Source organism: Tripterygium wilfordii, chromosome 18, assembly GCF_013401445.1.
Source record: "Tripterygium wilfordii isolate XIE 37 chromosome 18, ASM1340144v1, whole genome shotgun sequence".
NCBI classification, from domain to species: domain Eukaryota; kingdom Viridiplantae; phylum Streptophyta; class Magnoliopsida; order Celastrales; family Celastraceae; genus Tripterygium; species Tripterygium wilfordii.
Window position 1 is genome coordinate 1,072,183 of NC_052249.1, and position 12,686 is coordinate 1,084,868.

The 12,686-nt window shown below is 37.5% G+C and overlaps 2 protein-coding genes across 3 annotated transcripts; both read left to right on the top strand.

Moving 5' to 3' along the window:
* The first annotated feature begins 365 nt into the window (after window positions 1-365).
* LOC119983888 (cell division control protein 6 homolog B-like) lies at window positions 366-6,516 on the top strand. Of its 2 annotated transcripts, XM_038827627.1 has the most exons (17): window positions 370-736; window positions 1,062-1,161; window positions 1,242-1,462; window positions 1,885-1,959; window positions 2,048-2,157; window positions 2,366-2,472; window positions 2,587-2,646; window positions 2,935-3,008; window positions 3,285-3,335; window positions 3,438-3,487; window positions 4,202-4,340; window positions 4,498-4,587; window positions 4,800-4,862; window positions 4,955-5,050; window positions 5,132-5,221; window positions 5,427-5,534; window positions 5,961-6,516. In XM_038827627.1, the coding sequence occupies exons 1-16, from the start codon at window positions 524-526 to the stop codon at window positions 5,457-5,459; spliced, it is 1,572 nt and encodes a 523-aa protein (XP_038683555.1). In that variant the 5' UTR covers window positions 370-523; the 3' UTR covers window positions 5,460-5,534; window positions 5,961-6,516. The 2 variants fall into 2 exon arrangements, with proteins under 2 accessions (XP_038683554.1, XP_038683555.1); XM_038827626.1 differs by having other exon boundaries at window positions 366-736; window positions 2,366-2,646.
* A 755-nt stretch (window positions 6,517-7,271) lies between these two features.
* LOC119983518 (elongation factor Tu, mitochondrial-like) lies at window positions 7,272-12,295 on the top strand. The gene is made up of 12 exons (XM_038827179.1): window positions 7,272-7,596; window positions 8,497-8,572; window positions 8,715-8,807; window positions 8,909-8,983; window positions 9,458-9,562; window positions 9,687-9,777; window positions 9,879-10,084; window positions 10,526-10,609; window positions 10,796-10,861; window positions 10,948-11,010; window positions 11,236-11,476; window positions 11,898-12,295. Exons 1-12 carry the CDS (start codon window positions 7,397-7,399, stop codon window positions 11,966-11,968), a joined length of 1,371 nt encoding a protein of 456 aa, XP_038683107.1. The 5' UTR covers window positions 7,272-7,396; the 3' UTR covers window positions 11,969-12,295.
* The last annotated feature ends 391 nt before the right edge of the window (window positions 12,296-12,686 follow it).

The following is a 12,686-nucleotide window of genomic DNA, read 5'->3' on the forward strand; positions in this document are numbered from 1 at the left end:
GTCTAATAATTGCGCGGTACTCCTCTTCCAACAACAGAAAGATACGAAAACAACCAGCAAGAAAGAACTCAGAATCGATTGACGGAAATAGGAAAATTCAGTGAAACCAGATACTAGTGAGAATGCAAGGAGAATGAATGCCGGAAAAGTACAGATGATACGGTACCGTTTTGTACGGCGTGATTCGTGAATGTAGATAGGATTGAAATCAAGGCCCAAGTTTGGGCTGAAGCTCTAACTTCAAGGCCCAAATCAGCCCAACAGCTACATGGTTGAGGGCCTGAGACAACAGAACAGTACACGTTCTGGGCTAAGTTGTGGCCCAGCCCATAACATTGCAAACGCATCAAAAGGTCACCGTAAAGACATGGCGGGAGGAAAATTTGATACGGGAGCATCTTCGCGCTAAAAACCCTACAAAATCCATCTCCAACCATGGTTTTCTCGTCAGAATTGAACAGCTGCTCTCTGAATCCGAATTCACTACAGTTAATCAAGCAAAGAAGCTGTAAGTCTCAAAGAAATGCCGTCAATTGCCGGGAACAATTTGTCTCCGTTGAAGGAGAACCCGGCCTTCATATCGGAAACCGTCAGATCCAACACTGGCGACGTCACTCCTCAGAAGAGGAGATTGAGATCTAATTCAACGGTGGTGCAGGAGAACCAGATCTCTACTCCGCCGAAATGGAGATCACCTCGCCATTGTGAGAATTCGAGCCCCAACAGTCCTCTAAAAGTGAGTTTCTGTTCATTTTGCTTTAACGATTCAGACTATATCATCGTCTCTTAATTTTAATTACACTCGTATGTTGTTCAACTCGTGATGGAAATTGTGCGAAATTTAATGGACCGGAAACTCAATTTTTTGTTCATAAGAAAGTGCAAATAAAATGGAGAAAAACAGTAGATGTGCCTATGCCATCAGTAATTGATCTATTGATAGTGAAGATGAAACAAATCTCTGAATATGATTCAATTAATTTCCCCCTTATCTTTACTTTTCTCAATTTTTTTCAAGAATCAGACATGCCTTGAAGTAATCTTAATATCTATGTGTGCAGAGAGTGAAGATAGATTTTGTCGAAAATCCAGCCAGATCACAAAAATCACCAGCAAAGAAAGTTCTAAGTTTCCCTGTCAAGCAGAATTGGAATCCCAGAAGTAAGCATGATTGTTTGTCAATTTTATTGCACCGCTTGTCATATTTTCTTAATGAAGTGCTAATTTTCACTTAATTGTAGATGTGGAGCAAATGAGTGCCGTCAAAGAGGCACTGCACGTATCAAGGGCTCCATCAACTGTTGTGTGCCGTGAAGATGAGCAGAGAAGGATTTTTGAGTTCTGCAAGACTTGTGTAGAACAGGAGAAGGCTGGGAGTTTGTACATATGTGGATGCCCAGGGACTGGAAAGTCATTATCCATGGATAAAGTGAAGCAGCAAGTAGTTGACTGGGCCAAAGGGGTAAGCTCATTCACTTCATCAATACAAAAGCATTTGCTGATGCATTTTTGACACTGATCTGTAATTTGAATCTGCTTTTGAATTATTTTCAATCACAGATTGTGAAACTACATAAAAAAAATGAAGGAAAAGAAAGAAGTTCAATTCGTTTTTCGTTCATTCTGATGCTGTTCATATCAATAGTACAAATGTTAAAAATGTGTAGGCTTTGGCATTTATTTTGAGAGACTAAGCTTCTTCTGGCCTTGTGCAATAATAAGATATTCAGAATTGTCAAACCAATGTGGACAATCCATTTTTATGGACTCTGGCAAAGTGTTGGATGAATATGTTGATAGCAATGACGTTGAATGAATTTAAGTTAATATTTAATTACAATCATTATTGATTTCTCAATCATGATTTGTTGTTCTCTATGCCAGGCAGATTTGCAGCCACCAGATGTATTGGCCATTACTTGTACTTCACTAACAAACACAAGTGAAATTTTCAGCAAGGTAATGAAAGGATTAGAGGAACTGTTTTAGCATGCCAAATGTTCAGGAACCAAGAATGCTGATTCTTCAATGTTGATTGTCTTACCAGATTCTAGGTGAAAACCAACCAAGAAAGAAAATCAACAGCTCCACCTCACCTCTTCAACATCTCCAAAAGCTGTACTCTCAGAAGCAACAGTTATCTGGCCCAAAGATGATGTAAGAATCATAATCTCAATCCAATTGACTTTGCCTAAATTATGGGCTCATAGATCCTGCCCATCTTTTACTCATTACATTCTGCATTATATGAGCTTATCTTTTGATCAATGGATTTGTTGTTTTTATAACAATTTTGACTTTACAAATGAAATCCCTGATTTTGTTGCACCTTTATGTATTCTTGAACTAACTTTTACTGCAACAGGCTGATAATTGCAGACGAGTTAGATTATTTAATCTCTAAAGACCAGGCTGTTCTTCATGATCTTTTCATGCTTACAACATTTCCATTCTCTAGATGTATACTTATAGGTACTCTCTTTGTGACAACTCTCTCATGTAGAATCTCTGGCTCAAATATTTTTTGGGTCTTAAAATTGATGCAAATGCATAAATGTGTTCTGATACTCGTCTATTCTTTTGCAGGAATAGCAAATGCAATAGACCTAGCTGATCGCTTTGTTCCAAGACTTAAAGCTTTGAACTGTGAGCTCACTAATTAATCTCTGTTTGGAAATAGATTTTTTTATCAAAACATTTACATTTGATAGAGTGGTGAAAGAGAATCCACGTGAATTTTGGATAACTTTTCACTTGAAGATGCACATAATGGAAATTTTCAATTTTGAATTAATTGTTTTATTTTTTTTCCTTATCTTCGAGTCTTAATATTCATTTGAGCAAGTAGTTTTCATTGGTTTAACCTTTCTTATATTATCAAGCACTTTCTCTACGAGGAAGTACTTACCATCTAATTCCTTGCTCTTTCGCTAGGCAAACCTTTGATCGTGACCTTCCGGGCCTATTCTAAGGATCAAATAGTCAGAATACTTCAGGAGAGGCTCATGGTTAGTTTCCTGTGGCCTTTTTCTCTTCACATTTTATCATAGCAGCAAGGTTTTCTTGCTTAACTTGTGTAAGGATTGCTTTAACTTGATTTTATATGTATCATGATGCATAGAAACAATTTTAAAAAAAAACCCTGAATTCTAAGCTTAAAAGTATCTTCGCATCAAATAATTTCCAGAAAGAAATAGTTGATAAGTGGCTAAAATTTTCAAGAGGCCAATCTCTATATGATATTTGCTTATCATTACTGTTATTTGTTGTTTTTTTCCCATCAGGCACTTCCTTACATTGTTTTCCAACCACAAACGCTGGAACTCTGTGCAAGAGTGAGTCATCCAAAAATATTAGTTTCTGCATCCTTTCAATATCTTTTGCTGCTTTTCAGTTGAAATTTTGCAGTTAGATCCTGACAACTGGAAATTTAACAGAAAGTTGCTGCAGTCTCTGGAGATTTACGGAAAGCTCTTAGTATCTGCAGGTCAGTATTCCTTTCATTTTATCCTCTCTTTCTCTTACTTGCGCATCCACTCACAACCCTCTTCATGTATTATTGAGTGTACTTTAGTGATACTTTGATAGAACTTGGGATTTCAGTAGTTTTGTAATAGACCATTTTTGACCTATTAATGAGGTGGTGCCAGTTCACTAACTAAATAGTTTCAAACCGAAACTTTCCACAATGTTAGATTGTGCGAAGAATGAAGTTAGTTTAACAATGCAAATCCATCCGGTTAAGAACCTTATTGTTCCACATACTTCCCTATAATGGTTAAAGCAACTATATTTTCCTTGTACACAAATTGGTTTCCTTTCGATAATCTATTTTGTCTTGATTTTTCTGTGGCTTGGAATGCACAATTAGCTTCCTTATCTTTCAAGATTCTCTACACTGTACACTTCTTACATTTTGTATAAGTGCCTATAAGACCTGAAGGTTAAATTTTGTAAGATATCTATAAAACTCATTCTCTTCATGCTTGTGCTAAGATTTGGTTAACTGTTTCACCAAGCTCTTAGGCAGCAGTTTAATGGGAGTACCTTTCTTTTTGTATTCAATTAAAAGAAATCAATATTTTTCTAGGAGACAACTTCAAAATTATTTTGGAGATACATTAAAGTGAAATTACTTCTTCCTTTGACTGTAGGAATTGCAATAATCGGTTAATACTTAATCCTATTGATTCTATACCAGGAGTGCAATTGAGATGCTTGAAGCAGAGCTGAGAGAAACTGCAAGCAATATGAATTCATTGTCAGCGGAGAAGGGGTTCTTTGATGATCAACAAATGGCTCTAGCTCCTGAATCCCTTAAACTGCAAGAACATAATGTGGTATGTTCTCCCAGTATTCAACGCTAAGATTTTTTGACTACTTTTGTCAATATTTTCCTTTTTCTATCAGTTTCTGAAAGTTTACTATAACTGAACATTTTACTGAACTCCATATTAGTCATGTTCTTTATCTTAGAAGTTTATGAACCTGCTGCAGGTCAGGTTTGACCATATGGTTACTGCCTTGTCAAGGACATACGGATCCCCGGTAGTGGAAACCATACAATCTCTTCCTCAACATCAACAGGTAAGTTTGTGTAGCAATAATGTAATTTTACATGTACTGACAATTATAAAGGACAAATCTAACAGGCCGTTGTATGCTATTTAAGCACTGTTGCACTGATGCATCCAGTGCCTTGACGTTCCGTTTAAATCATTTGTCAAATTGGCACAATTGCTTTTCTTCTGTAGCAAGTGATGACTTTCCAGTGTTACATGATGTAACTTCTACTGCAGATTATACTTTGCTCTGCTGTGAAGCTTTTCCGTGGGAAAAAGAAAGATACAACTGTAGCAGAGGTGTGTTTTGTTTTCAATGTCAGCAACAAATAATATCAAAAGCGTGCAATCATTTGTGTTTCTGGTATCTAAGCATTTCTATACGGACGCAGCTTAATAAATCCTACGTGAACATCTGCAAATCAGCATTGATACGACCGGTTGGAACTTTGGAATTTTCAAGCATGTGCAGGGTATTGAATGACCAGGTATTAAATTATTTACTAGTTAGATAAATACAAGCACTTTGTATCAAAACAACTTCCAATATTGTCATATGCGGTCTGCAGGGGCTTTTAAAGGTAGGACAGGCTCGTGAAGATAAATTAAAAAGAGTAACATTAAAAGTAGATGAGGCGGACATCACTTTTGCATTGCAGGTACTCGTCACAACCTATCAATCTCATATAAATATTAAGAATGACATCTTAGAAAGACCAAACAAGTGATTTCTGAACAATAAGAAACTTTGGACCTTTTATTTATTAATCATTCTATATTTCTTCCACCATCTTGCAGGCCCCTTGCTCCCCCTTTGACCCTTACTTTGTATCTCATTCTTATTACTGTACTTGTTTGGGACAGGGGGTTCGATTCTTTCGGAGTTGTCTTCAGTAATTATGTGACTTGTCATTCCATTTGAGCTTCACCTTTTGCTGGCCATTAGAATTCCCACCTACTTCATGCTTAAAGGTCGGTAATCCTTCAAGCCATGCTCTTGATTTCACTACTTTGTCCATGAATAATATATATGCTATGCTCAATCAGCTTCCTGAGGTTGCTTTATTTCTAAAGGAATCTCTTTAGCGTGTTCATCAGATATGAGATATTAGTGGCTTGGCAAACATTAAGTTTAGATTTACACCATGCCACGTTGGTAAATGCAGGATAAACAAAAGGAATAAGATAAATTGTAGTTTTTAGACGAAAAATCCCCCTCAAGGATTGCTATTGCAGATGCTTGGGTACAGAAAATCATTACAAATGTATGCATAATTTGTAATTTTACTTGTTGCAATAAGTATATAACACTTTCTTTGACAATAAAAAGCCAGTTTGAATTTGGTTGCAAGCCCATATTCCTTTAAGCCTCTAACATGCATAGAATGTCCTTTGCAGGTTTTTAAGGGAAGTGATAGGTGTGAAGGTAAACTGGTAAAGAATCATATAGCAGGACGAATGGATATTGATAAATGAGTAAGAATGAAGAAATGCGTGCTCTACGCCTTTCCGAGATACAGTGGTTTCCGTTTCCTCTCAAATTAACTTCCTCTTGCCAATTACCTTGGAAACCAAAGGAAGTAGTCATCCAAGCAGAACTTATTTGGCATATTTAGGAAGCGAGCAGACTTGGAGAAATTTCCGGTTAGTATTTGTTCTGCAACATATCTGTTTGCAGCCTCATTAGAATGGTTTCCATCCCAATTTACGTGTTCAGCAGTGTCATTAGAAGGACTTGGAGTCACTAGACTTCCATTCAGATTCTTGGTTTGTACAATTCGATTTCTAAGTTCAATGGCCGCCCACCATATCCAATGGAGGCTCCTTGAATCCTGAAACGCTCATCATCCATAGGAGACTGTAATATAACAAAAACCATACAATGAGAACAATCTTTTTTTTTTTAAGTTACGATTGAACTGAATTATCAAGAATTTGATGAGGTTGAGTTTTATAGAGATCCACATAAGTGAGCATATGTGTGTTCAATGTTCGATTCTAATCATAAGTGTAATTCTCCGTGGTATTTGGTCATCTAATTTTGAATAGAATGCACCATCCAGATCATTCTGACCCGTATCAAACATGTAAAGGCCCTGCTTGAAGTACTCTTTTAGAGGGAAATATATCTGTTCCTCCTTGTCTAAAACCATCCCAAAGTGCCTAATTTAGCTAAACCATTCTTTAATCACACAACCGAGTTTTTCACAAATACAATGATCAATACCTTTTGACCTTAATTCTGAAACTCGGGCTTTGAATCTGTCAAACGGAGCAACCTGAGCTCCGAATGAAATCGATCATATTTATCTATAATGGGATTGCTGGAAGGGCAAGCAGAAACAATATTTTGCTTGGCAAAAACAAGTCTTCAAGAGCAATACAAATTTATCGACAAAACCGAACGCAATGGTTAACAGACCCATTGATCGGTTAAATTTATGTCAATAAATAAAAAAAAATCGATCAAAAAAACCAAAATAATCGACAATAAGCACCGATTGATCATTAAATTTATATCAAAAAACGAAAAAAAAAAAAAAAACCCCGACCATTTTCACCCTTTATTTGCCCGCATAAGGCCTAGAATTCAGGTTTTGTGAGCCACTTGGGCCTGTTTTAACGGACTGGGCTTTCCCACAAGGCCGGCTCATAATAACACGAGTCTGGTGTGCGTGCGAAATGCGAGTGTCTCGGTGTTACGGATCATCAAAGTGAGCCGTCACACTGATCACGCGAAAAGTGCCTAAAACCCTCAAACCTCTAAACCCCAAGAAAATCACATTTGCGCCACTCTCTGCTTCTACTGCGAATTGATTTTTTTTGAGGCCTAAATGGCTGCGGTGGCTCTGAGGAACTCTAATTCAAAGCGCCTTCTACCATTCTCGTCTCGTAGATACTGGTCCTGCCATGGATCGGCGGCGGTGGCCTCCTCCTCTAAATTTTCTTTTTTAGATTCGGTGTCTGCAAATGAGAGAACCGCCACGGGCTCCGCCGGTGGCTGGTGGAGATCCATGGCTACCTTCACGAGAACGTAAGTTCATATCTCAATTCGCTCATTTGATCCTCTCGTCTTAGAATCGTTCGTTTCTATTTTCCATTTGAATCTAGTCTGCCCTGTATGGTTCCGAGGTGGAGTGGAAGTGCGAGGTCAATTTAGTGGATTTTGTCATAAAAGAGCCTTGGTTTGGGAGATTTCGAGTTGGTTCAAATTAATTTGCAGGAAATAGAATCACTCTGACATGTATTTTGAGAGAAGTAATGGTTTCGAACTCCTGCTCAGGAAGTGCTGCCATCGACCATAATGTTGGTGGAAATACTTAATACAAAATATGACATAATCTCATTAAATCTTTCTACAAAGAGGTATTTTGTTTATTGTAACAAATTTGGAAGTAAATGTTTTTGGTAAAGTTCAATTTGAAGAACACGTATTAGTAGTTCCCTGGACATGTTCCCTGAGTCAGGATAAATACTTTCGGCCGACTCTGTAGCGGGTTTTAATGATGCTTGGGGTGAGCAGGCATTTCAAGTGTCCGGGTTTTACGAGTGCACAGCACAAGGTTTTCCTTGTTTTGAAAAAAAAATAATTTGATGTTACGCGTAGCCGTTAAATTAAGTTACTGCTATCGGATTATATCACCATAAGCATCATTTTTATCATGCAAATGTAAATGTAAAATGCTTTACCCAATTCCCCAAACTGCCAATGTCTCCAATATAGGAAATCCCCAGTAAACTTATACCTTTCAGAAATGAATATATTTTTATGCTATGCTGATGTAATCTAACACATCTAAACCTAAAAGAATCACCCAATATAAGGATGCAAAGTCCGCAAAATTATGGATGCTTATTTTATCTATAATATTCAGGATGACATCTGACTTCTGCATTAAGTTGACGCGTTTGTCTAATGCTTTTGTCTTAACAGGAAACCTCATGTGAATGTAGGAACAATTGGTCATGTTGATCATGGAAAAACTACTCTGACTGCAGCAATAACAAAGGTTCTGTTGTTGTTACGCTTGTATTTTTAGTCCTTTTTCTTGCTTTTATGTGTTAGTTTATAAATTTGATTTGGAATACTTACGAACTTTCTGTGGTATGAACTACTTTGCATTTAGTTGAACATGGGATGGCTATGTGTAGGTACTAGCTGAAGAAGGGAAAGCCAAGGCTGTTGCCTTTGATGAAATTGACAAGGCGCCTGAAGAGAGAAAGAGAGGAATTACGATTTCAACGGTTGTTATCTGTGTGACTTTTGCATACCATTTCGCTACAGCTTATGTTTGACAATCACCTTATGCGGAATACATAAATGATTGCTTGGCTCGATATTGCAGGCCCATGTGGAGTATGAAACTGCGAAGCGTCACTATGCACATGTTGACTGTCCTGGACATGCAGATTATGTGAAAGTAAGTTAATTTAAGTTTAATCTTCAATGGAATTATTTGTCTTTTCCTTCCGGGACCATCCTGAATTAGTGGAACAGATACTAAGCATTTATCAAGGTAGAGGTTTTAGGAAGAACACAAGCTACGAGTCCTTGTGAGTCATATATATTCCTATATGACTGTTGGACTCATATTTCTTGGCATGTCCATGTGGCTAATATTAAGAAAGAAATTGGGTTGGGTTAGTGGTGAGAATAATAAATTAGGTGCTAAAAATTTTGTACCATTATTTTTATTATTGTTTGACTAGCCCTCTCAGATGGTAGACTTCGGAGCTGATTTTCCCTTGCTCTCAGCAAATATGATCCACTGCCTTAAAATGCAAATGCATTTTTAAATATCTTCAAGTCCTTAGAACAGATTTTTTTGGTGTTTGTTATTCAAGAGAGTTCTGAATTCGGTAGTATATATATTTTGAATTGAATTGATTTGCAGAACATGATTACCGGCGCTGCCCAAATGGATGGTGGTATTCTAGTTGTGTCTGCTCCTGATGGGCCCATGCCTCAGACAAAGGAACATATTTTGCTTGCACGCCAGGTGCGCATCTCACTCTTGGGAGCTTGTGAAGCTTACTTGGATTATATATTTTTGCTCTTGTCTTGTCGTCTGCATTTGCAGATTGGAGTTATAACATGGAGAATTTCTTCTATACATTGCACAGGTTGGGGTACCATCTCTTGTGTGTTTCCTGAATAAAGTTGATGCTGTTGATGATCCAGAGTTATTGGAGCTTGTCGAGATGGAAGTCCGAGGTAGGCTGATATTTTCAGATTATCTATCTTAGACAGTGATTTTCATTTTCGTCTTGTTTGATTTGTTTAAAATTTTTCATGTGAGCTTATAATTTTGGCAGAACTTCTCAGCTTCTACAAGTACCCTGGCGATGAAATCCCTATTATTCGTGGATCAGCATTGTCTGCTCTACAGGGTACAAATGAAGAAATAGGCAAAAATGCCATTTTAAAGTTAATGGATGCTGTGGATGAATATATCCCGGACCCTGTACGCCAGCTTGACAAGCCTTTCCTAATGCCAATTGAAGGTGTTTTCTCAATTCAGGTAAAAGAATCATCTTAGCAGTGCCTTTGTGGAATACTCTTTAAAGAATGCTTCAGGGGGTCTTTTGTGGATTCGTTCTTGTTTTTGCCTTGTACTCTTGACTTTTGAGGCAGTTAAATTGAGTTGGACTGTTTAACAGATTAATCTCAAATACTTTTAGTTCAACTGAGTTAGACACTGTAATGGATTCATCTCAAATACTTTTTAAGGTGAAATTCATTTAACCAGAGCATAGCATTAGAACTGATTGAGGTGTACTATCTTGAATGATTATTTTTATCAAATCAATTTTATTAAATCACAGTATACTTTGTTGAAAGATTAAATCTATGCCATACCATGTTTGTATTCCATAAGATTCTTTGGTTGTGTAGGAAAAGAAGTTTTCTCTTTCCTTTGGTTGCCAGTTGAGCGTGACTTATTTTTACATGGTTTTTAAAGGGACGTGGAACTGTTGCTACTGGTCGTGTTGAACAAGGCACCATAAAAGTTGGTGAAGAAGTAGAGGTTCTGGGCCTCCTGCAGGTAATGATCAAGTCAAACTGCTCCTCATTGCTTGTGTGGCATTATTGTCTTCTTCATTTGCTTTGTACCTCTTGGAATAAGCATATTATTTTGATGTGGATGCCAGACTCTAATCTCAAAAAAACATTGATGGTTGGCCTAGAGTGTTGTATAGATGTGTGGTTTACATCTGGTTTTCTTCTTTAGGGTGCTCCTATCAAAACCACAGTGACTGGTGTGGAGATGTTCAAGAAGATCTTGGATAATGGACAAGTAAGTAAAAGGTTCTTCTCCTTGAACTGCTGGGGATTTTATTTATAGCAACTCTTGAACCCTTGGCTAATTGTGCATCTTGCTAGGCTGGTGACAATGTGGGTCTTCTTCTACGTGGCCTAAAGCGGGACGATGTGCAGAGAGGACAGGTAAGTGGCACCACAATTGATCCATAGTTGTTTTTTGTTTTCCAGGATTTTAAAGGAAATGGCTACTTTCATTATCTGATTTTATTGTGTTTTGTCTTTGCTTGCTTATTTCTTCTTACTTGTCTATTGATTTCGGCATATTCACTACAACAGATATAAAAAGAAGTGAATATCTGCCTGTTTTGGCATTATCTTAATTGATACTGCACTATCACACTTGTGCAGGTGATTGCCAAGCCTGGATCTTTGAAAGCATCCAAGAGGTTTGAGGCGGAGATTTACGTTCTTACAAAAGATGAAGGGGGACGCCATACTGCTTTTTTCTCGAATTATATGCCTCAGTTTTACATGAGGACTGCAAATATCACAGGGAAGGTGGAATTGCCTGAAAACGTTAAGATGGTTATGCCTGGGGACAATGTGTCTGCAACTTTTGAGCTGACCGAATCAGTTCCGTTTGAAGCAGGTATGCTTAACTTGTTATTATCTTTGTTTATTTTTGGGAAGAGAAACCTTTACTTGTCGCTGTTCTTCTTGGGCCGTAATATGTGATATATGTTTGTTTTCTCTATTGTCGAATGAAAGTGTTTTTCCTGTTGAGATTTGTCATATTTCTCTACACGAAGTATTAGTGATGAGGTGGTGATTGGGGTTCTGATTCAGTGAGTGCAAATTTATGATTTTCGCAGAAAGAATAAGAGTATTTGCCTTCTCAAAGAAAAAGGAAGAGAAACTAAGTTATTGTTGTGATTGATTTTTTAACTTGTGCTTGTGCTTGTTTTGTTATTTATATGCAAAAGATGGCCACTGACTCTGTTCTAGGCAGTTCTTTCAAGTGTTGAAGCTAGAAAGGCCCCTAACATTTTTGCTTTACATCTATACAACAGGACAAAGATTTGCCTTGAGGGAGGGAGGTAAAACAGTTGGAGCAGGTGTAGTCTCCAAAGTGCTGAGCTGATAATACCTTGATGGTTTTGAAATCCAGATCCTTAATTCTTTGTCTCTGGTTGATCACAAAATGGGTGGAATAGGAAAATTCAAAATTCGTACTTGTGGTAACACATGCCATGTAATCACTTACATAATCCCCATCTCAGCATCTGATCTGATTTGTTCTGTGCATTAGTTTGAAGATATTTTAATGACCTGAGGCTGAAATTTAGTGTATTAACAGGCAGTTTATCTTCAGTTCCGTTTTGCAGTGCACCATGGGCTACTTTGTCTTGTTCATTCTTTTTTTCCTCCACTTGATAATATCCCAGTTAGACATTATGGTTGCTGGATTTATTACTTTTGTTGTTTTTTATTGGGAAGTTGAGCAATTGAGGTTTTTGTTTTAAAAGCAGCTTGTGGAACAGTTAGACCAGGAAAGCTGGCTAGTAGTTTGGCTTTGGCCTAATTATGCCACTCAGATGTATTTGCTGTACTTGCCTAATTAGTCAACTAATCACCAACTTAATTCAGGGCTTTCCCAATTTTTTTTTTAATCGAGAATTTCCCAACCCAATGTGTCCACTTGACAGCTAAGTCAGTTATAAACTAGGGCCGTCAATCTAGCTCGCTTCACGCCGGTGACAAAAAAGACTGTGTCGAAGTTTGTGTGGGAAACAACGTTGAAATTGTTGGGCGTGAATTCTCTAATTCAACATGATCGTTGAACGATTTGATCAGTTATA